Raw genomic sequence first — 24,232 nt, 5'->3', positions numbered from 1 at the left:
CATCGTGGTGCCTGCTAGAATCCTTGTAGAGCCGTCTTTGTGGAGTGCCCAATCCCCAACGTAGAAGTAATCCATCCTCTCAAGAAATCCATTATGTCTCCTTTGGCCAAATGATAAGAGGAGGCTGCCAGGGATCTTGCTGAACTTTGGCTCACCGCCTAGGAGACCGAGATGCAGACCTCTCCGCTCTGTCATACGGCAGGAGACCACACCTCCGGGCCTCTCCCCGGAAGAAGGTGGTGGCACCGTCTGATGTCTGATGCTAAGAACATGTACTCATGTATCAAAAGGAAGTCCACTACTCGCCCTACCACTACCCTGTGCAGCTCTTGCCGTCGGATCAGCCTTTCTGCTAAGGAGCCGATTCAGCATTGCCTATGGGATTGTAGACAACCAAGGATGATCTAGAAGGGGATTATTGGACTTTTGAGCATTTCTTCCCCTTCTCCTTTCCTCAAGACCAGCGTTCCATTCATTTTGGCTCTTTCTTTCTAGGCCTCGGGACTTTTGTGAGAGACATGATTTTTCCTAAACTCTTTTAGTCCAATGACATTTAGTTGGGTCGTGCTCTTTGGATGATGTGCCACACTTCCATATAGACTTGCACATGCCTCTGAGGATACTTCTTTGGAGATTTTGGCTATCATTTAAATGTGGCATATTTGGAGGTCCAGATGCACAAATGCTTTGGATGGCTTCCAAATCCACCCATCACAGAGATTTTCTAGTATTGGATAGATACTATACACACTTTGATGGTGATTTGGGTGAGCATGCAGGGCTCTTCCCAGGGCAACTTGTGCTAATAGAATTGTTTTCCTCAGGTAGTGGAGTGGCTCCACATTTTCTTGTTGAAGTCTGTTACAGGGTTGAGGTGGCACTTCAACCTCAACCTTGCTCTCTCTCTCTCTCTCTCTCTCTCTCTCTCTCTCTCGCAGGTTATTTGCTTGATTGGGGTTTTTTTTGTTTTTCATGCTTTGCATGATGTATTTCTACCGTGAGCTTCCTCATGGTTTCTTTGATACTTAATAGAACTCTTTTCGTTGATAAGAAGAAGAAGAGATAACCTTGTATGATGCTTGTGCCTCCGCATTGCTATAAAATGCAAAGTAGCATGCATACATGATTGGTAGGCATGTCGAGGATGGACTGAGCCTAGATAATTTGCATGGTCTGTAGGCATGTCGTGGATGGATTGAGCCTAGTTTGGTGGAGAGGGCAGCCAATAGACTAGCATCCCGGAGAGACCGATGCATCCAATAATTGACAAGGAAAACACGTGGATGTGAAAGGTGTACTAGAATCAAGAGCAGTTTGAGTAGGAAAAATTCTTTGGGTTACGGCTATGTTTGTAAGGCACGATAAAAAGCCTTGGATAGAAAGGTTTGGAAGGGTGTTGGAAGACACATAAGTCTCTAAATTTTGCTATTTGTTACCTCTCCCTTTAATCTTCCCCCCTCATGTGGATTTGATACGTAGTTCACGTACTTTCTTCCTTGGCCTAAGTTTCACTCTTTGATTCCAACTTTTTGTGAAAGGAAGCTGCACTCGGTATTCTAGGTTGTATGTGTTTGTTATTGAGATGAAATATGTTACTGATTACATCAATTAAACTCTTCCAGCTTCCCTTTCTTTCATTTTGTCTGGTTATTAAGGACTCTTACTAAATGTTTTCTCATGTCAAAGGGTAAATGCGGTGAGGTTAGATAGAAAATATCAACAAAGAAATTTGATCCAGTTTCTTAATGCTACAATGCACTCATGTATGACATCAATGTCAATGATTACAGGTGCATTGGATAAATCAAGAGCTTACTAAGGCTTGGCCATTACTTAATAAGGTTTTTTCTATGCAAACATTTCATACACGAGTATAGCTTTTCAAATCTGCTTATTTGTTTTTGTTTTAATCAAATGTAATACATGCAGTCTAGTTCATCACATATATGTACAAATCTCCATATCATTCACAATATGATAAAAAAACATAATAAACGTGTTTGTCTCCTAAAGTTGCAATGCTAATAGTGTTCCTTCATAGTATAATCAAACTATATACATATGTTGTAGATATGGAAGAATTACTCACAAATGAAGTTAAACTTTAACACAAAAGTGTTCATTGCTAGAAAGGGTATTACACCTCACAAATGAAAGAAGGTCTAAAGAGCAAAACGTCGTGCCAAATCTTAAAGCACTTTGAGGAAAACTGATGTCCCCACACTCAACGTGCAAGTCACAAAACAAACAAAGCCTTGATCTTGAGCAGTCTCCAAAAAATTTATATTGAGGAGGATAATAATCCCAATTGATGCCATGCTTTATCAATTGAGAGAAAATGCCGCAATCCCGCATTTGAAGGAAAGTCTACACTATGAGTCCAGGAGCTTTGGATCCTCAAAACATGTCTTGCTAGAAACATTAATTTCTAAGGCGATGGACAATATAATAAGGACTAGGGGGAAATTTTCCCTTTATAAGGATTTCCCCCCCAACCTTAGTTAGAGGTTGAGTTTGTCATCACATGTACATTGACCCCAATTAGGGTCCATCCTAGGAGTTTGTCTCTATGACTACCTAGTGTTCTCTCCCTTTTGTAGTTGCAAATATCATTTCAGCTTCCTCTAGATTTGTGTTTGCCTTAAACTCTTGCACCATTTCCATCATGTCTCAGTGGTTCTAAGAAAGTAAATTATCTATGATCAAAATGTATGATAAAATCCCTCTATCATCTACCAAATCACGAGTGATCTTTGCAATTGCATGCCACATATTGCAAAGTGAGTTGTTGAAGGCAATCTTCCAAAGGATTGTACTTATTGTTTGAGGAATCTTGGATTGGGATTAGTGTGTAGATAAAATTATTGACGTGAGAGAACGCAATTAAATATTCTTGAGAATGTGAGCCTTTCAATGTAAATCTATTCTTTGTTGAGGCTCCTCATAGCAGTCCATTCAATATAAGAATCAAACTATTACAGGATGGGGCAAATACTATGTGCATGCCTTAGCTTTTGAAGAAGGCATTTGATAGATAGAGGATCTATGGGAAACAGTACGATGGTATGGTAATGTAGGTTATTCACTTGTAGATTTGACTTTATATGGGCTTCCTATATATTTTGTAAAAGTCACATGGAGAGGGAGAGAGTAGGAAAGATGGTGCTTAAAGTTGATTGATGTTGATAGAAAAGTGCAAGCCTGATTTTATAGGAAAAGGATGTCTAGCCTCTCCCACACACGTACGCCATCAATGATGTCTGTGAGTATCTCACTAACATCATATATGATGTCACATAAATCAAATCTAATCTAATCTACTTCCAATGGTTGAGTGATTGGAAGCTTACTGACATCATAAATGATGTCACACAAATCAACGGAAGTGAAAGGTCAAGTGATCCTCAAGTTCACACAAGACAAATCACAACCTTGGTCACACTGAAGCTAAAACTAGGACTCTGTTTACACTGAAGACTCCAAAATACCCCAACATAAAGCCTTTCTTGTATTTCCAATTGTTGTTGGGGTGATTCGTTGTGGAATAAACATCTTGGTCTCTTGTTTCTCCACCCTCTTGCACTCCTTCACTTTTATTTGGTATCAAAGCCTAGGATATAATGATGAGCCAAGGTGAAGGACAAGGAAAGCACATCACTTGGGGTTGTCATTATATTGGGGATTGTCCTTAGGGAGAACAGAGAAAAAGAGCACTCTGAGAAAAACAAGGAGCCACTCCACTTACTATCATCGGTGAACACATTCATGTAAGAGATTACAAAGATATGGTGTTATAGGCATAAAGTCAACCCTATGGTTAACTAGTAGTACTTGGGTACTATATATACCAAGTACTTGTATTGTTTCATTTGAACATTTATATTGGAGCTTTCTTGTGTGTGCACTTTTGCTCACTTGTGTTCACAACCTGTCTCCACTTTGTTCCTACATTTGGTATCAGAGCGCTTCCATCTCTAGAGCCCATTCCCGCGCTTGCTACCAGACACCCGCAACCTTGGTGCTCTAGCGCGCTTGCTTTCAGACACCCACAAGCTTGGTGCTCTAGTGCACGTTCCTGGTTCTCACATTCAGCTCTCCAGCTTTCGTTTGAGGTAGCTCCAACAATCCATCGGCTGTTTTTTGACCTTTTGACATCCGATTTCGACGTTTTTCAAAATTTCTAAGGTGCTCGCATACAAACAAACTTGTCCCATACCATTTCAAGCGGGGGGGGAAATTGTCCGTACATTTGTACGGACGTTCGTACGTCCATACGGATCTGTCCGTACAGTTGCGCGACAGCGCAAGGAGTCCGTGTGACTTGTTAGAAGATGATTTCGAGTAGTTTTCGGTAGTTTTTCAGCGTTTTTTCTCAGATCTGGACCCTTTTCAGCTCTAGCCTCTCCCGGGTGTGTTCCAACAGCTCCAGGCGTCTCCATACTTCTCCAGGATTTTCCCTACATGTGTATTGTGTTCAGAAGTACTCCCGACAGCTTCATTCAGCTCCAAACCGCTCACTTCAGCTCCTTTGTCATCTCCAGCTTGCCCACATAGTCAATGGACTATTTTGCAGGTGGTTCCAGCCAAGGTGCGCTTTTAGTAAGTTTTTGAGCTGGCTTGTGGGATATTGTTAGTGGGGATGAGGTGAGGCTAGTAGGCTCATGTACATCCAGCATAGCTTCTTCGGGTCAGACTACAGGCAGACCTACAGGCAGACAGCAGTCTGCTACAGTCTCTCCTACTAGTCCCATAGCATCGACGGAGGAGTAGAAGAAGTTTGACCGCCGCAGTGCCCAAGCAATGTTTTTGATTGCCACAAAAGTGAAGAGGCACATTATGACGACTATCAAGTCATGCAAGGATGTAAAGGCAGCATGGGAAAGATTTGCAAACATGTATCATGTTAAGAATGAGGCAAGGGCCATTGCCTTGACAAATCAGCTAATCGAGATTGCAGGTAGACAGGATCAGTGCAGGATTTGTAGGACCCTTGGGCACTTTGCTAGAGATTGCCCAAGAAAGAGAAAAAGACCCAAGAGGTCTTCTGGTGCAGCTCCTTCACGTACTACCCCATCTGCACCTCCCCTGCAGCCTGTACCACACACTTCAAGACTACCAGGAGCAGCAGGGCGCCCTGCTTCGCGCACCCTAGGACCACCAGGGACAGCAGGGCGCCCAAAGCCTGCAGCACTCCCAGTACCACGTTGGAGAGCGGTCAGAGTGGCTCCTTTATCTTAGGAGGAGACCCTTGATCCGGTTCAGACAGATGCCATCCAAACTCCAGAGGTGGATGCTGCTATAGCCCCAGATACTACAGTTCCACATCGGGAGGGGCCTTCATATGCACCAGTCCCAGTCATTTTCGTTTCTGATCACGAGGGGGCTACCTAGTACCGATACTTCTCTCCCTCAGACTGTTCATGCCACAGTTGAGGGAGTGTTTGCATAGATGAGAACTACAGATCCTTCTTCAACCCAGCCATAGGCCTCCTCAGCTCCCAGCTCCAGATCTGCTGATAGAGGCCTGGCAGGTCCTTCTCCTCCTTCCTCCACGACTGCAGGTCTTCTTCGCACTCCTCGGCCAGACTTGCTTCTCAAGAACTCTTTTTCGACACTAGCTGATTCAGCGACTTTCATGGATGAGGAGGAGTTTGTGCCCTCCACCTTAGGGGTCCCAGTCATTGGGATTCCTTTTGACAGGGCCTCCCCCTCAGCAGGTGTAGGGATCCTTTCACCTGTTGAGTTTCCTGCCCTCAACAGGAGTGTTTCGGCCCAAGGAAAGCTGGTCTCCTCTACTAGGTCGGGTAAGCCTTTCCATCCAGCATCCTCCTGTCGATGAGGATAGTCAGCTGGAACATACAGGGCCTAGGCGGAGTTCCACACCGTCGCCGTAGGCAGCTGATCCGGAATCAGCTTCATCCAGGTGTCACTAGAGGTGCTATTGATATTCTTTTTATCCAGGAATACAAGTTGGATGCCAGTGATTGCTCTAAGTCTGACAAACTGCTTTCTGGTCATACTTTTTGGTCGCCTGCCTTGGGCACCAGGGGGGCACTTCTATTTCAGTTTCGCAGTCGGTTCTCCCCTTGGTTGTTGGACACGGAGTCATTATTTCCTCTAGAGCTCAGTGGATTATTCTCTTGATTGGAGGGTGTAAGGTTGGTTTCCTTAACCTGTATGCCTCCAACATTAGAGGGGAACGTGTCTTTATGTGGAAGGATTTGCTCTCCTGGGCCCCCATTGCGGATTCATGGGTGATTGGAGGTGACTTTAACATGGTTGAGTTACCGTCAGACAAAAAAGGGGGTAGAGAAGGAGGACTTCACTCTTTGGAGAGAGCAGCTTGGGATGCCTTCCTTTTTCACTACTGTGGCAGAGATACTTGGTTGGACGATGCCTTTCTTATTCAGCCACAGTCCCTCCAGTTCTCTTGGTCGAATAGGAGGCAGCAGATGCCTATTCATGCACGTATTGACAGATTCTATGTAGATGATTGGGCACTTGACAGAGGTGGATCGGTATGCATTGTTGCTGGGGTTTCCACTTCAGACCACTTTCCTATTGTGCTGGCTATATTAGAGCCTCCTATTATACTAGCTATCTCAGAACCTCACTTGAGAGGCTGATCTGCCAGCATTAGGATTCCAGATGCCTTGTACACAGAGGAGGACCTTACAAAGGCAGCCCTGCAGATATGGGTTTCTCATGTCCAGGGTGGGCAGCCATTGCCATCACAGGTAGCTGCTGCCCTTTCTGGTATTAGCGACTTCTGGAGACGAGATATTCTCAGACGTGAGATTGGTGTTCGCCAGCAGTTGGCAGCTTTGCAGAGGGAAGAGCAGAAACAGCCTTCAGATGCTTGGATTCCAGAGCGCCTTGCCTTGCTCATCAGCATGTATTGCTTGATCAGAGAGCTTGATCAGAGAGCAGAGTATGCCTTTCATGCACGGGAGTCCTTCTGGATTCAGATAGGTGGCAGAGTCAAACACTTTTTCTCTACTCTTGGCCCTAGACATAGTAGAGAGAGTGTATCCCAACTTATTGACTCACATGGGGTTTTACAGACAGAGATCCTGATGATGTCTTGCGCATAGCTTCAGATTTTTATGCCGCCCTTCTTACTGCTGATCCTGAGACACGAGATAGAGAGGATGCTAGAAAGGTTATTTGGCAAAGCATCCCTTTGTTGGTGAAACCGGATATGCATGTTTTGCTTGATGCACCTTTCACCAACACAGAGTTAAAGACTGCACTTTCACCAACACCTTTCACCAACACATGTTTTGCTTGATGCACCTTTCACCAACACAGAGTTAAAGACTGCACTTTCAGCCCTTCACAAGGGCAAGTGCCCAGGTTCGTATGGCCTTACCCCCTCTTTTTTCATTGCATTCTGGGATATGATTGGAGACTACATTACTTCAGCCCTGCCATGCACAAGTCCCGTCTGAGTGTCATGAATAAGATGCCCGGGACTCTGGTGAGATGCCCGGGTCACTTACAGAAGGTCTCATCCACCTTATCCCGAAAGGAGGTTGTAGAAATCTAGTGTCCCAGTGGAGGCCTATCACACTTATGGGGACTTGTTACAAGATTCTGGCCAAGGCAATCAGTCTCCGATTGCAGCCCCTTCTCCCAGATCTTATTCATGACACTCGGACAGGAAATGTGCATGGCAGAAGCATTTTTTATAACAGTTTCTCTTTCTGGGAAGCCTCAGAGTGTGGACCATGCAGAGCGGCCAGAATCTAGCCATTCTACTTTTGGATTTTGAGAAAGCTTATGACAGAGTAGATTGGGGTTTTTTGGAGGGCACCCTTCTACGTTTTGGCTTTACTGATGCTTGGATCAGAGGTGTTTCCTCTTTGTACAGATCAGCCCACAGCCAGGTACTTATTGGTGGAGTAAGGGGTGAGAGATTTCAGATTTCCAGATCAGTCCATCAGGGATGCCCCCTTGCTCCTTTCCTTTTTGTGTTCGTGGCCGAAGCTATGAGTATCTATGTTAGATCTCAAGCTGACATCTTTGGGCTGAGACTTCCCATTAGAAGGGAAGAGGAGTTACTTGACAGTGAGTTGGCAGATGACATAGCAGTTACTTGGATTCCACTCCACAAACGCTCACTTCTTTCAGGATAGCATTGGATTTATTTTACTTGGCGCGGGGGTGCAGATAAATTGGCATAAATCCAATGGCTTTTGGATCAATGATGAGGACACTCCAGTTTGGGGGCTTGACATAGGATTCACTTGGGTTCAAAGGGGTGTGCCTGTCAGGTATTTGGGCTGCGAGGTCGGCTTGGATATTTCTTCCACGCAGCAGTTTGCTCCCGTGTTGGAGAGCATCAGGAGGAAGCTCCTTTTTTGGAGCTCAGCCAAGATGGATCTTGCCTCTAGAGTTGTGGTGGTCAACCAGGTCCTCTTGGCCATGGCCTGGTTTGTTTGTTCTTGCTGGTGCTATTCTAGGGACTGCATCACTCAGTTCAAGAGACCAATCAGAAATTTTCTTTGGAGTGGGCTTGATGGCACAGCAGATACCTTTGCCAGGATGGCTTGGGAGACCCTCATCCTCCCTACACAGGAAGGGGGTCTCAATATTATTGATCGAGATTTACAGTGCAGAGCTTTACTATGCAAGATGGTAATGCGGGGACTTGAACGGTGGAAGGCCTTTCTTATTAGCAACATACAGAGGTGCACACCTTCTTCAGGAGGAGACTGGATGAGCAATATTAGGTGGATCTTCACCACAGCACACCTTAGATCACCTTCGTCCCCTCTCATGGTTGCCATTCTGAAAGCATGGGCCAGTTTCATGAGCACTCCAGTAAAATGTGATCCACATCGTTGCCAAAGTGCCTAAGAAGGCAATCAAGTGCTGCTAATACTGTATCTATGAAAAAAAGCTACTCTCGGTAATTCATGCCTTGACTATGTGGAAGCATTATCTTTTGGGAGCAGATTTTACCGTCAATACGGACCATCAAAGCCTGAGATATTTCCTGACTCAGACAAAGCTCTTAGAGAAGCAGTTCATGTGGGCAAACTTTTTGTCCACATTCAGATTGTGTACACTCCAGGCATCAACAATCGGGTTGTAGATGCATTGTCTAGAAGGCCCCAAGTTCATAATGTCACTATAGCGCACCATCAAGACCTTGAAGATATGAAGGAACAGTATTTGCAGGACCCAAACTTAGGAGATATTAAGCTGAATATTCAGCAAGGACAGTCCAGCAGTCAGTATTCATTCAAGAAAAGGGTATCTACTTAAAGATGATAAGCTGTGTATTACACAAGAGATGCGCAAGAAAGTTATGGAAGAATCGCATGCTCCACTGTATGTAGGACACATGGGAATTTCTTCCTCTATTCAAGCAATAGAGAGATATTTTTTTTGGCCTGGCATGAGGAAAGGGATTCACATGTATGTGACTGAATGTTTGATTTGCCAGAAGGTAAAGTATGATCAGCATAAGACTCCAAGATTATTACTTCCTCTTCCTGTGCCTACAGCAAGTTGATGGTATTTAGACATCATAGACAGATTCAGCAAGCAAGCCCATTTTATTCCAGTCAAGAAGACAATCAAGGCAGATCACATGGCAAAGGTGTTTATGGCACAAATTTTCAAGCACCATGGGATGCCGAAATCGATTGTAAGTGACAGAGATCCTAGGATGACAAGCCTCTTTTGGCGAGCTATCTTTGATAATATGGGTACTTTTCGCCCTCTTTTCACCCACAGATAGATGGTCAAAGTGAGATTACTAACTCTACGAGACTAGATCTCTTAAAGTGTTATGTGGTTGACCACAAGTCAGAATGGGAAAAGTTTTTACCTCTAGTGGAGTTTTCATACAACAACACGGTGCACAATTCAACATGAAAAGCTCCTTTTGAGGTGATCTATGGCAAAGTAATCCTACTGCCCATTCTAAGAACCAAGGATGAGATATGCAGCCGATCAATATGTGCGAGATTTGGATACGGCTTTTGCGCAAGTATGCACAGCTATCGAAAGATCCCAGGCAAAGCATAAGAAGGGTGCAAATAAGCATCGAAGGGAACTTAATCTCCAGCCAAGGGAATGGGTTCTACTCAAGTTTGAAAAGGCTAGGCTCCACAAGCTTAAGGGCAAGGAGAAAGTTTATTCAAAGTTATCTCCTTGCTATCACGGACCCTTCAAGGTAGCTGAAAAGATTAACAAAGTCGCCTTTCGGCTACAGCTTTTAGAGCATTGGAAGATTCACAACGCTTTTCATGTGAGTCTTCTAAAGAAATATCAAGGGCCGGAGCCTGCAGAACTAGTACTTGAAGATCCTTATACCAAGAGGCTTTTCAGTTGAGGACAACTAATTAGAAGCCGAGGGGAATGTCACAAAGTTGTATTTTTTTGTGATTTTCCAACAAGTGATAAAAGGTTATTTTTCAGTTTTAGGCTTTGGTCTAAAAGTTTGACTTCGGTCAAAGAAACAGTTGAATTTGACTTTTGGTCAAAGGAGGTTGACTTTATCAACGAGTGCAAAAAGGTTTGATTTTGATAAAAGGAGGGTTGGTCTTCGCCAACCAAGACAAGAACTGACTACGGTCAATAAAAGAATTACTTTGGCTTCGGTCAAAGAGGGTTGACGACGATCAACAAAGTTTTTTTTTTTTTTTTGTGCCATGTGGGGATGCTCACAAGGGACCAGAAATGGTCAAGGGGCACTAGTTTGCATGCATAAGCTAACCATTAATGGGTTATTTTGGCCAAAGGTTGTTTGTTCTGTGTGCAGGACAAGAGAGAGTGGTTCCCCACTTTTTAAGGAGCAAAAGCAGGAGAAAGCAGGGCAACCAGCTTTAGCAAAAAGCGGGTCCCTAGATTTTTAGGGAAAAAAGCCCAAGAAAATGCCTTTTTGGGAGAAAAGCCTGACTTTTTAGATGAAAGCTTGTTTTTCAAGGATTGCCCCACAGTTATTTAATGGTGGCCTACGGCCCAGTTGCTCATTCATGAGCTTGTATCCAATTCTTCTGCTAAAAGTAATAAAATCTTTGGGAAGGTCCAGTTCTTGTTCCTGGGTCCTAGTGCCAGGTGTGGTGGCCCCTTTTGGTGTTTGGATTTCAGTTCTTATTCTTTCTCTCGCGCGCGCGTTCATGGAAGCTGTGTTTGGATCCTTGTATGGAAATTGGTGTCCAAGAATTTCATGATGGTTTCAATTGCTTACTGTTGTGGAGATGTTTCTACTACTAGTTGCCCTAAAAACGACCTCATTTAGAGCCCGTTTTTTAAGAAACGACCTACTTGAAGAGAGCATGGCTTAAAGGCTAGTGAGCATGGTATATAGACTCAGAGGCTCAACTAACATGGCTCAGAGGCTCATCATGCATGGATGCATGGCCAACTCAGAGGCTTCTACCCTTCCCTGCCCCGCACCTTCTACCCAACCTAGGCTGCTAGTCCTCCCTCTCCTCCCACCATACAGCATGTATGGTTGCCTGTGTAGGTCTATACATCCCGGTCCCCCTATTTCTCTCTGTTGCTTCTTCCCTCTCCTCTTGGTCTTTCCACCCCACCCTCACCTTTTCCATACTCTCTTCCTTGCTAGTCCATCCCATCTTTTAGCATGTTTGTTTCCATCAATGCCTAGGTTCTCTATGCTTTCCCTCACGTTGGGCAGCAATGGAGGTTTCAAGTCAGCCTCCCATTTCAAGATTGGTGAATGTATCCACCTTCTTCCAATCCTTCTTCTGCCATAGGAGCCGTGAGAACATGTTTATTTTCAAAAGACAAGTTGCAACAGCTATAAAAAGGTGTGGAATAGGAGAGATTCACTATACTCTTTGCTTGCATTCATGGATCCCACCCTTCAAGAAGTGGGACTCAAATTTGGATGCTCTCTACCTAACCTCTTGACTCAGAAAAGAAGGAATGCTCTTCCCTCATCTTGATGGGATCTTTTATGGCCCCTATTCCTCCTTATCAGAGATGGAGTTTAATCATGTTCTTGCTCTCTCGGATCAGGAGACTCATTCTCATGTCCGTCGCATACCATATCAGCATGTTCTTTCTCCTAATGGAGGACCTAGTTTATTCAGTTCTCATCTATCCAGAACTTCAAAAGAGTGGATGCCTCTTTTATGTCTTTGGTACCCTAGTGCAAATGGGGATTTCGAGGACTCTAGGTCCACTTAAACTCATGTAATGCAATACTCTTACTTCTCTTGGTAACTGTGGAGATGCTTTAAAGTTTGAAAATATGTTACTATCCTCTCCCTAGTGGATTTTGGCTCCTCAGTTATTCCAAGAGAGGTTTTAGAGAGGGTAGATGCTTTTGGAAAGCAATTCCAGGTTTCTTGCTCCTGTCGATGAGGATCATTAGCTGAACATTCAGAGTCTTGGTGGTATTTCTCATCACTGTTGAAGACAACTGATTTGGCACTAGATGAGGGACTTGCAATTCAGTCTTAGCCACCATTCTCTCTCTTGTGGTTGGCAATCATATCATTACTCCATGCAAGGCTCCATGAATTATTTTTTTGAATGCCTCTCTTGGACCCCTATTGCTAATTCTTGGTAATTGGAGGTGACTTACACAGAAGAGGTGGAAGAGGACGCCTTCACTCTCTTGAGAAATCTTCTTGGGATGATTTTTTTTTGTGTGTGTAGAAAAGAGACTTCTATTAAGTATGAAAGAATCCAGAGAGCAAAGCTTAATGGAGAAGTACATCATGCAAGGCATGAGGAAATAAAACCAAATCAAAATCAATCTCCTATAAGAGAGCGAGAAAATAACCAGTGATGAGGCTGATAGTGCCACCTCAACCCTGTGGGGGCTTCTAAGATGAATGGGGAGCCGCTCCACTCCCTCAAGAAAACATTTCTCTTGGTAGAGGCTGCTCGTGAGGACCCGTGCATAGTCTCCCAGATGACTATTGAAATGTGTACCATGTCCATTGTGTTGGGTGGACCTAGGAACCATCCAAGGGCTCGGTACATTTGGATCTCCAAATATGCAACGCCAAAAAGCTCGCCAGAATCTTCGATGAGGTATCCATAGATGCATGCATAGGTTTATATAGAGAGCTAGGAACTCGTCCATGTTATGCTCAAGCTGAGATAATATGACCTCCGAGGGGTCAGTGGACATTTTCCTTTAGAGGACCAATTGTCGTGTTAGTGTTTCACGCAAATGGTCAAAGGAATCAATGTCAAGATCCTTGATGAGGGTGACATGGCACGGAATAGGTGGGTCTAAGGCTATGGCTTAAATGCATTAAATGTGTAAATGTGCCTAGGGGCAACAAATGAAAATAATGTGATCCCAAGAGGGGTAAATGATGCATTTGAGAGGTACCCTGGAATGACGACATATGGCAAACTAGATCCATCTAGGGATTTGTGGGCTTTGTGGATCAGGATGCAAGTTTGAAAAGCATGTGAATTCTTCGTGTGAGCATGCGAGCACAAAGATAGGCTGGGAGGAATATGGTAGTGCCGTTACCCGTGATTGCATGAGTGATCTGAAATCTGGTTTTATCGTGTCAATCCAGAGAATGTAGATCCCAAGAAGAGTCGTGAGGCCTGGAAAGAGAGATCCATGCTATCAAGCCGCAAGTCATGAAGAAAGGAGAACGCATAAAGGTGCTCAATAGTCTAGCGATCCCCTTCCAAATAATCATCATCCATCTATAGTCCCATAGGCAATGCTGAATACACTCATCAACAGAAAGGCAATGAGAACATGAAGAATCAACCCCGAACCTTGACCTCCACTGGTTCATAGCAATCGCTATTAGCTCATCGACACATTGCTCCTGCACTTTGTCACAGATGTTCTGCTTCTTCGGAGACTGTGCCTCACTTGTTTTTGCATTGTCCGTGCTCTCGTGAGTTTTTTTATCTGCTTCGATAGCACCTGCGAACGAGATTCCCATCTGTTCCATTTGGGAAGTTCTTATGGCTATTTGGGTTTCATCCATCCAGACCGGAGTTTCATCTTTTCTTCGTTTGGGTTCACTATTGGGCACTATGGACTTTATGGACATATAGGAATTGTAAAGTCTTTGGTGATCCTACTTTCTCTCTGTTTGGCTTTTCAGGCGTTCTCTGCAAAGGGGGCTGGTTCCTCCCCTCAGGTTCCTTTTCCTTGCAGTCACAGCAGTCTTGGCCTTCTTTGATTGCTTGCAGACCCACTACATAGATCATGGGGTCTTTTTGGCATATACTGAAAGTTTCAGTTGATGTAATTGTAGCACCTTGTTTTGAGGTTGCTACTCATATAATATAATCAATCAAAGATTTCACCCAAAAAAAAAGTGAGTTCTAGTCTAGTGTGTCCTGGTCTAAATGTGAGTACTTTCATTTTGTTCATTGCTCTTGCTATTTCATTTCCATTTCATTATGTCTCTCTTTGAGTATTATTACCTCTCTCCCTAGCCTACTCTCTCTCTCTCCCTCTCCACCATGCACCTTCATGGGTATCAAAGCCTCCTTTCCTACCTTTCCCTTCTCCATGCTCAATCTAGAGGATGAGGGAAGCCCACAAATGGAAGCCATCCTCTCCTCCATGATGGAGTTCCCTTCCACTCCTTTCTCCCCATCTTGTTCTCTTCTCCTACCTTAGCCTCATCTTCGGAAGCTATGGATCTTGGTTTGTTGCCCATGTAAAAAGGAGCAACTTGGTCACCATTCTTGTGGGCATTAGTGGGCGTCTTCGTAGAGATAAAAGATAGCTCGTTTTTTGCTAAAAAATAGCTCCTTTTTTGCTCAAAAGCAGCTCGTTTTTGCTGTTTTGGGGGCGCTTTACTGAAGGAAATAGTTGCTTACTGTTGTGGAGATGTTTCTACTACTAATCGCCCTAAAAAAGACCTCACTTGGAGCCCGTTTTTGAAGAGAGCTGCTACTACATCGACCGTTGGCGTCATTATGAGTGCCATTACTGCTGATTGCCTCTTCTCCTCCACATGAGCTGAGCTATCCTTATTTTTCCTACAAATTGCTACTCCATCTCTTGCATGATGGCATCTCTATCCTTTGTCTCTTCTACCTTCAGTTCCAGCCCTCAGTTTCATCTCTTTTCCCACTCCTAAAGAGCTGAAAGAATGAAGTTGCCATTTCCCGAGGTACACAATGAGTTCTCTCTCTTCAAGCTCATTGCTCATGGAGAAGTTCAAGGGGGAAGGATTTCCTACTTGGCACACTAAGGTTCAGTTGCTCCTCGTGAAAGGAAATGTATGGGATGCTATTGAGGATGATGCTCACAACGGATCCTTAACAACTCAAGACATCGAAGCAACACAACTCAAAATCTATTGCTATCATCGGACTTTGCCTCGATGATACTTTGATTCATCACATTGACTTCAAATCAATAGCCAAGGCGATATGGACGCGTCTCAAGAATCTTTTTGGTAACAAAATCACAAACTCCAAGGTTTTCTTAAAGTTGCAATTTTATAATTTAAAAATGGATAATAGTGATACCTTGAGTGCACATCTAGTAAAAATGCAATCTTTTGTGCAAGAAATTTTCAGCCTGAAGTATTCCCCGGACGATGAGGACAAAATGGTTGTCCTCATGAAGAGTACGGAAGGAGTCACTTATTTTGAGCATACTCTTGAAATACTTAGGCTTGCCACGGCTACCTTTGATGATATGGTGACTCTTCTTTTCGAAAAAGATCGCCGGAACAAAGAATCTCTGATTTTTTCTTCAGATACTATAGTGGCTCTTGCCTCCACCGGTAGATGGAAACCCAGGCCTACACCAGTACGTGGAAAGTAAAAGCCATTCAAGCCTCTCAAGTGCATCTTTTGTAACAAGCTTGGTCATACTGAGGACATATGCTACTAGAAGCTTGTCAAACAGCAAACTAAGGACCATGCCAGTTGGGTTGCAGCCGCCATGAGTGACGATGAAGATGACGACCCTCCAACACAAGTTCATGCTCTTACTGCTGAAATCCGGCATCTCTCTTTCCCTCCAAAGGACGATGGAGATGATGATCCATATATTTTCTAAGCATGTTTTATATGGGTACTCTACCCTGGGATGTTTCCCAAAAATGAATGCAATAAATCATGTGTGTTGAGTCAATAAAGATCCTTTCCCAAAAATGAATGCAATAAATCATTTGTGTTGAGTCAATAAAGAGGATCTTTATTGACTCAACACACATGATTTATTGCATTCATTTTTTGGGTGTCCTTATCTACAAAAGAAAGCGTATGCTCAGTCCATCCGATCTGAATATTGTGGGTTTAAACCACTCTATCCCGATCAACAAGTCTACATGCTCTAGATGCATAACATAACATGTGAGAGCTCCCGTGTAGGCCTGAATCCGGATAGGAAGCGTTTCAACCTTGCGATCCCAAAACTGCTTCCCAACTGGAAGCTGCACCTCGTAGGTGTGGTCGCTAGGTACTGTGGACAGTCCCATCTTCTGCACAAATTTGTAATTAACAAAATTGTGAGAGCTGCCCGGATCAAAGAGAATGTGAACCTGTTGGTCCCTAACTTCTCCATAAACTCGGAAAAGATCATGGGAACCAAACAACGAAGTATTGAAAGTACAATTACAAGAAAGGGGGCAGGTAATGACATTTACTGAAATACCTGTCATCGTGACTTGGTTTGCTCCCTTGGCTGCGGTACGTGGACCCGCCTGGAGCTTCGGTCCTAGCACCAACTTTTGGTTCTTCCGCTTAGGACACTCATTCTTTGTGTGGCCCCGCTCCTCGCAATAGAAACATCGGCCTTCTTTCTTGAGCCTGAGAGTGCGAAGGAAACGGGCCTTACCATTCTTTGCTGGAGTTAAGCTTTTCCTGGAGGCGTTGTCCGTAGACTTCGTCTCCGCAATACCAGTCGTATGCTGAAAGAACTTGCGTTTGTCCTTTCCACTCGTATCGGTAACTGTGGTTGCCTTGGTACCGGCCATGGTATCATCATGTATGCGTGCATATGTCATGGCCTCCTGCAACGTTGTGCACTTGTTGTTCTTTATCTGCAACTTGTAGGAGTTTGGCAAACCATCCACGAAGAAACCTAACAAGGTTACTGGATCCATTTTAGTGGCCCTGGTTTGCAGATCCCTAAATCTTTGAAGATAAACTTCAAAGGTCAAGTTTAATTTTGACATATCGAGGGCCTTGAGCTTGCCAACGATATCGTAGTCATCCTCCTTCTTCAGGAACTCCTTCCTGAAGATGCCCTCAAAATCTGTCCAAGTATCAGGCTTAGGCTGGAGTTCTTTCCACCATAGCAAGGCTTTACCTGACATCAACCCTGCTGCAAGCTGGATCTTTTTCTCATCTGGATAGGGGTGGAATTGGAAGTGTACCTGCCACTTGTGCAACCAAGTGTCAACTACCTCCTTTGTTCTTGACTTTTGGTCACCCGGAAAAGGATCTGGAGTTATATTCGGGCCTAGCACTGAAGCCATGGCATCCACATGCGTGAGTGCCTGTACAGTGCTAGCCAGAAGAGTGAGAGTTGCTTGTATCCCCTGGAGTTGCTGTGTCAACCCCGATTGATTAGCATTGACCTGCTCGAATTTGCCATCAAGAGCAGTCGTAAATTCACTGAAGGCTTTTTTAGTTATCAGGTCGTCATAGAGACCCTGATCCTCCTCTCCCACAGGAGTGTAATCCAAGTCCTGCTCTCCCATGGTGAACTCGGGATTTTGAGCATCAGACATGGCTGAAATCTGATTTGAATACAAACTGAGAGAAATAACTGACTGAAACGAAGCACAGAGGAGGATGGAGCAGAAGAAAACCGTCCCGAATGATGCTAACGTGGCGAATCGGAAGCCCACGAATCTCGAGACCTCTCCGAACCCGCAACCGGATGCGCGAGCTGTTGGAGTAGCTGTACGGTCTGCTGACGCAGGCCGTACGATCGCTGACGTGGCTGTACGGCTGCTGACGTAGGCCGTACAGATGCTGACGGAGGCCGTACAGTGCTGACGTAGCTGTACGGCGTCCGTACGGTCTACAGATACAGGTGCGCAGTCGGGATATGCAGCAGCAGGTGCAGGGCTGACGCAGATATTCGGTACAGTCCGTACGGTGCTGATGCAGAGCCTTTGAAGGCTGTCGCAGGCTGACGCAGGCAAGGCACGAGTGCTGCAGTCTGCTCGATGCAGAGCAGCACTGGCGCAGGCAGGGTCGGATGAGGCAGGCGGGTGCTGAATTCGAGATGATGGCTCGAAGCTCTAGGCTGCTTGTGGGTAGGCTAGTACCCTGCCCCCACCTATATAGGGTGCAGGGCAGCCTTATTTGGAAGCTGAGCTTCCAAAAAAGGCCAAGCCCCTCTAGCTTTGGAGGGGTGCTTTTTCGAAAAAAGCACCCCCTGCGCAGGCTGCACGCAGCCCTATGCGCAGGCTGTTCGCAGCCTGTTGCGCAGGCTGTACACAGCCTATTGCGCAGGCTGACAAGCCTCTCTTTGCCCCTGCCTACTCTGTACCATCACAGGCGCCATTTCCACGCCTCCCTTGCTACACTTTTCCGCCCATCTCTCCTGCTTTTCTGCTCTCTCTCCCCTTCCTCTAGACTTCTCTCACAGGCCTTCAGAGATCTCGATTTTCTCTCTCTCCTATTCTTCTTTCTTTTCCAGATATCTCTCCACCCCTTCTATCCCAGGTAGCCAGCAAAAACGCAGCAACAGATTTCGAAATTTAGGGCATACCTGGAAGAGAAATCCGTCAAAAATTCTCGCATCAGAAGTTCCTACCTCAGGAGTTGGCTCTGATACCAACTGACACGTCCCAGCACTCCTGAAACCCCTGATCTGCAAAATAACCACACACAACATCAGATCTGAGCAGGCTGCTCACCACCCAACCGTGACATCTACGGGATGTGATCCCGAATCAGAAGATGTCCCCTCCGAGCCACGAGCTGAGCTACTGGCACGAACTCCCAATCAGCAGATCCAAACCCGCCTGGTGTCCCATACCACCAGGTGGCGCTGTGAAGCCCTGGATCTGCCACTGGGCCTTGGGCTACGCTAAGATGCAGGCGCGCGTCCGCGACTCAATCCAGGATCAGACCTAGCACCTGGGAACGAAACTTGCTCCCATCGGCTCACGGAGAACTGAACCCCCTGGGCCTCTTTTATAGACTCGGGCCCCGGCGCCAAAAATAGCGAAGACCTATAAATAGTTCGTACCCTTGCCACTCAACCCGAGAATCAAGCCTGCCTAGCTCTAAGCCTCCCCAGGCTAATCTGAGCTAGTTCTGTGTACCTAGTACACGTCAGATACCAATCCGTGCACATGACAGTCCCAGGATGTTGGTGCATTGGTCTCCTAGACCTCCGAGTTGGTCATGCATCCATGCATGATGAGTCTTTGAACCATGCTAGGTGAGCCTTTGAGTCTATACCATGGTCACTAGGCTTTGAGTCATGCTCACTTGCCTCTGGGTTGGCATGGGCGCCATGTCTAGTTCTAGACCATCATTGCACAATTCGATGACCGTCATTGTCATATTCTTGGTTGCATTTCAGTAGTCACTCACCTTTCCTCCATGGGGGGGTGTTAGGAAATGGAGTCAAAATGAGTCAGTTTGGTGTGTTCTAGTGTGAGTTCTAGTTTAGTGTGTCCTATGGATGCCCCGTATCACATTGGGAGTTATCCCATATGCATTGGTGTTCATCTGTGTGTTTGTGCTCTATATAAGAGTTGTACTTGTCTAGTGTCAAATCAATCAAGTATTAAGCCTACAAGCTCTTTGGTCTAAATGTGAGTACTTTCATTTTGTTCATTGCTCTTGCTATTTCATTTCCATTTCATTATGTCTCTCTTTGAGTATTATTATCTCTCTCCCTAGCCTACCCTCTCTCTCTCCCTCTCCACCATGCACCTTCAACTCTTATCTCTGTTTCCATTCCTACAGGCTATAGATGGTGAGTGTTGTGCAGCAGAATGACAAGTGTTGATATGTTAACCCTCGTCCAAAGGGTATCTGTTTTGGATCCTAGAGACATTGGCTCTATGGAGATGTTCCCATTAGATTTCTGCAATCGGATCCTAACAAGTGGGAGCATATTTCAGCACGTGATCATTCCATGATGGTGGACAGCAAGTACTCATGGCAAATATAATTTCATTCAATGATACAAGTATATGTGAAAAGTAAACTCTTATCCCTTGATTTTCCAAAAAAAACATAGATAAGGTCTTCTAGCAAGATAGCTGTCTCATCCAGCTAGTGTTTGTCCAAGCTTGCTCACCTAGCTTGAATTCGAGCTCTAGAGTCTAAATACATGCAGTGATTTTATCTTCATAGTTTAAGAAAGTCCAATACAGCTCAAAGTTGACTTTGGATGTACATTTGACAAGAACATCAAAATTTATTTCTTACTTTTTAATGCACACGATACAGAAATTTTTATAACTAAATAACACTTTAAAATCTTACAAGTGCAGTAAAACCAGTCACACTATATGTTCTCTTGTATGCTCGCTGTATGTAGATCCACTTCTAAATATTGATTCGAGGTAAGTTGTGAGGCAGGCAGCATCGGAACTGTTGAAAACACAAATGGAATCCATTTTGGAGCTATACAAGCCAGTTGTAATTTTTGCTTTGAAGTTTCGAAAGTTTACACTGGGCACAATCTCTCCTCAAATTTCTGGTTTGTTCCAAATCCATCAAGGCTTCAGTCAATATATCACTTTATGAACACGAATTGTATTTTCATTTGTGAATGCTTAAGTCTGGAACGCAAATTTTCTATAATGTAGGAGTTTATGGAAGACTATAGTTAATGCCTTGCAAGAAGAATGCAATCACGAATGATGATTTTAAATGCAGGAGTGGAAATTGTGAGCTCTAATGAAGATGAAATCATAATGGAAATAGAGTTTCAATGGGCTGGAAATCCAAGCATAATTTTGAATGTTCAGACATTGGTTGGAGTGCCATTACCCGTACAGGTATTCCATAACCTCATGATTATCAAGTATTTCTACAATTGAAAATTTTATCTCTATTGTATATATGCAATACGTTGGTGATAAATTTTGAACTGTATGGAGAAATCATATAATTAGGAAGAAGACTTGAATCTTTGCTTTTACTGAATGAGACCCAAAAATAGAAGGAAAGAAATTCATATAATAATGTGGAAACAAAATTTGCAGTATATGCTTAGGTTGTCTCTATGAATCTCTTTAATATGATTAGGTTGTTTCTATGAGACCCAAAAATAGAAGGAAAAAAATTCATATCAATAATGTGGAAACAAAATTGTGGTATATAATTAGGTTGTCTCTAAGAAGCTCTTTAATCCTTCATGTGATTCAAAAGTGCCTTTTTCATTAGAAAGCTATTTATTATGTGGATCTTGTCAAAGTAACATGGATGGGGAGAGAGAGAGACAGAGAAAGAGAGAGAGAGAGAGAGAGAGAGAGAGAGATGGCTGAGGCAACACTTGAACTTGATTGCATAGGTTGCACGTCTCTTATAGGTAGAGGGTGCCTTATCTTCCACACACTGTACATCACTGATGATTTCAGAGAGGAAAATCTCACTGATATTGAGATGGTATTCTCCATATGATCAAAGTGGTTGGCTATACTCATGGCCAATGGTGCATAGATCATCACCCTTCTCTTGCCTCATCCTATTTTAAAAACTCTTTGTATTAGACCTTTCTAAATGTGGATGTGGTTGTACACAATCATCTGTCTATATTTGTATAAACCTCAATAAGGCTGCATTTGTTTGTCCCAAGTTTAGTGAAGTGGGCACAATTCCCTATGAGCAAGGCTAGTCATGTGTATGGAGCTATCTAGGAATAGTGGCCACAATGCTGGTGTCCCTTGGATTGGGAATGGCATGTAGCACCTTTGATAATTGAAGCAATTACAGGTATGGTGTCTAACGAATGAATTGGCTCTTTCTCTTGTATTATGTCTGCATATCCCATGTTGGTGTGCCCTATAAAGTTGTCCTCTTTAAGGTGTTCAAGAGAATCACAATATGAAATAATGTAGAAGCATGGTTTCCTAGAGCATGGGATGGTGGAAAGACTAGCTTCGCATCAAGGGTTATTAGGCACACTATGTCAATGTCCTAGTACATCTATGCCAAGTGTCTTTTGAGAAAGTATCCTGAAATAGATAGGAAAAATCACATACTGGCCGATGAAAAAGGACATTGAGTGTAGGCTTGCGAATGCTATTTAATTGAAAAACGCCTCGGATTGCTTGTAAAGTATGAAAAATATGTCTAGAAACATTGGAATCCTCATCGTTCTCATACAAGTTCCCTCGAGTGTTACAGCCGTGTGTCTTTATATATCTTGACATGATACAAAATCCTCCAAGTTGTCTGAAGCTTTAGCCTCATAGGCGATCCTCTATATTCAGCTTTTGTGGAGGATAAAACAAATTGTGCATCGCTTATTATAGAGGATAGGATCTAGCATTTCATGGAAGAGGCATAACAAAGGTTAGCTTTTCAAGTACAATGTAAGCAACCACACATACAACTACATATTACATTGTGTCCTAGCGTAGCGGGTATTATGAATTGTTTAGGCACATGATGTGCCCATCTTCCAAGCAGGAGGCATTAATAAAGATAATTATTATGAAAAAAATCCTAGCCTACCATAGAGGAGGCATGATAGGTTTTTAAGCCTTCCATGTAGGAGGCATTAGAACAGAAAAGAAGGAAATGACTCTAGTCTTCCATAGAGGAGACATAATTAGCTATACAAATAGGAGACAATATAAGGGACAATTGTATTGACACAAAATCATCTAACCTTAGGCATGAAAAGGTTATCTCTATCATTGTGTTAGGAACTCAAAACAAATACATTGCAGTGGACTAATAATGTGGTCAATGAGCTCTAAAGCCATAGAAGATAGTCGTGTCTGATGGCTCATGATAGTAGGCAATACAGCCAATATATATGCATGCATCGGTACCAATGAATTTGATTGCATCAAACTCAGCCAATTTCATCTCAGCTCGAGAAAAGATAGTTTAAGTTTGAATCTCCCCACTCAATAAAGTCGAGATTTATTTTCCTTGTCCACCCATTTGCAGTGGAATGGTTATCCTTGCCCCACAAAGCATAGCTGACAACCTTCGTTGGTACAGGTCAGGGTCCTCAATGGACTCAAAAGTGCATCCTGTGAGAGTCTAGAGTTCCCTATTGGTGTTGTGCTTATGCTTGGCCCCTACATCTTACTTGCAATGCATCTCCTTGTACTTGTGCATTACCTTTTGGTTGTACTTGATTTGTGGTTCTCCTATCAAAAAATGTGTTGGTCCTTCTTTGGTGACCCGAGGTTGATATCTTAATCATTGATTCGGTTTTATACTTCAGTATATGAACTATATGTTGAACAAGTCTACAGGACATCCACCCCAATCTATATACATAACGTTGCATAGCTGAAAGCATAGATTCTTATCTTTAACCTGACTCTATTGGTATTTGGATGGGATATATTATGTTCTTCTTGCAATGAAATGTTGAAACAAGTAAGACTTGAAATTATGGCAATCCAAAAAACTAAAAACTGCTGTATTTGGAACAAATCTAGAAAACTTACGGCATATGCAAAAATCTAGGATTTGTCCCATTACTGAAGGAGTACGACTGCACTAGTCGTTCCCATGGTTCCTTTGATTCTCAAATTGTCTTGCAGCATCCTTTTATGTAGACGTCTGATTTGATATGCTAGTTGTTGTAAATATACTTTCTTAAAGCTAATGTTAGTGTTTGGTTCAGGTAAAGGATCTCAACTTTGTGGGGATCTTTCGGCTAATATTTAAGCCATTAACTGATGAGTTCCCTTGTTTTCGAGCTATAGTTTACTCATTGCGAGAACTTGTGAGTATTTACACTTGAATTTCAGAATTTCATGAAATTCTATGTAAATTCTGAAAACATTGCATTTTAATTTACTAGTTATATATTTTGGAGAGCTCTTTATGATCCTGCACTGCTGTTGGCTGCAGAAAGCTTTAGATTTTGAGCTGAAAGTTGTTCATGGCAACATCTCGTCTGTTCCAGGATTACACGGCATTGTTGAGGTAATGTTAAAAGATTCATAAATAAAATCAATGCTATTTGAAGGATATAGGATATCTCATGCAAATACATAGTTTGACAAGACATGAACTCAGAACATTAATTCTTTTATGACAGCAATTTGTAAGGACTGGCCTTCCTTCTCCTTTCGAGCAGCGTGCATGCGCCTCTTATTGATCAAGGAAA

At 43.5% G+C, this 24,232-nt stretch overlaps 1 protein-coding gene across 1 annotated transcript in view; it reads left to right on the top strand.

Moving 5' to 3' along the window:
• Nucleotides 1-24,232, top strand: part of LOC147883296 (synaptotagmin-5-like) — an 82,776-nt gene that overhangs the window by 29,317 nt on the left and 29,227 nt on the right. Inside the window, exons 3-7 of the mRNA XM_087399886.1 lie at nucleotides 1,791-1,841; nucleotides 20,506-20,626; nucleotides 20,806-20,927; nucleotides 23,744-23,845; nucleotides 23,974-24,048. Of these exons, the coding sequence (XP_087256012.1) occupies nucleotides 1,791-1,841; nucleotides 20,506-20,626; nucleotides 20,806-20,927; nucleotides 23,744-23,845; nucleotides 23,974-24,048 (471 nt within the window). The remainder of the gene's footprint in view (nucleotides 1-1,790; nucleotides 1,842-20,505; nucleotides 20,627-20,805; nucleotides 20,928-23,743; nucleotides 23,846-23,973; nucleotides 24,049-24,232) is intronic.

The sequence above is a fragment of the Dipteris shenzhenensis genome, chromosome 28, assembly GCF_047967505.1.
Source record: "Dipteris shenzhenensis isolate YYH24624 ecotype China chromosome 28, Dip_SZ_1.0, whole genome shotgun sequence".
Lineage (NCBI taxonomy): Eukaryota > Viridiplantae > Streptophyta > Polypodiopsida > Gleicheniales > Dipteridaceae > Dipteris > Dipteris shenzhenensis.
This window is presented reverse-complemented; position numbering and strand designations above follow the sequence as displayed.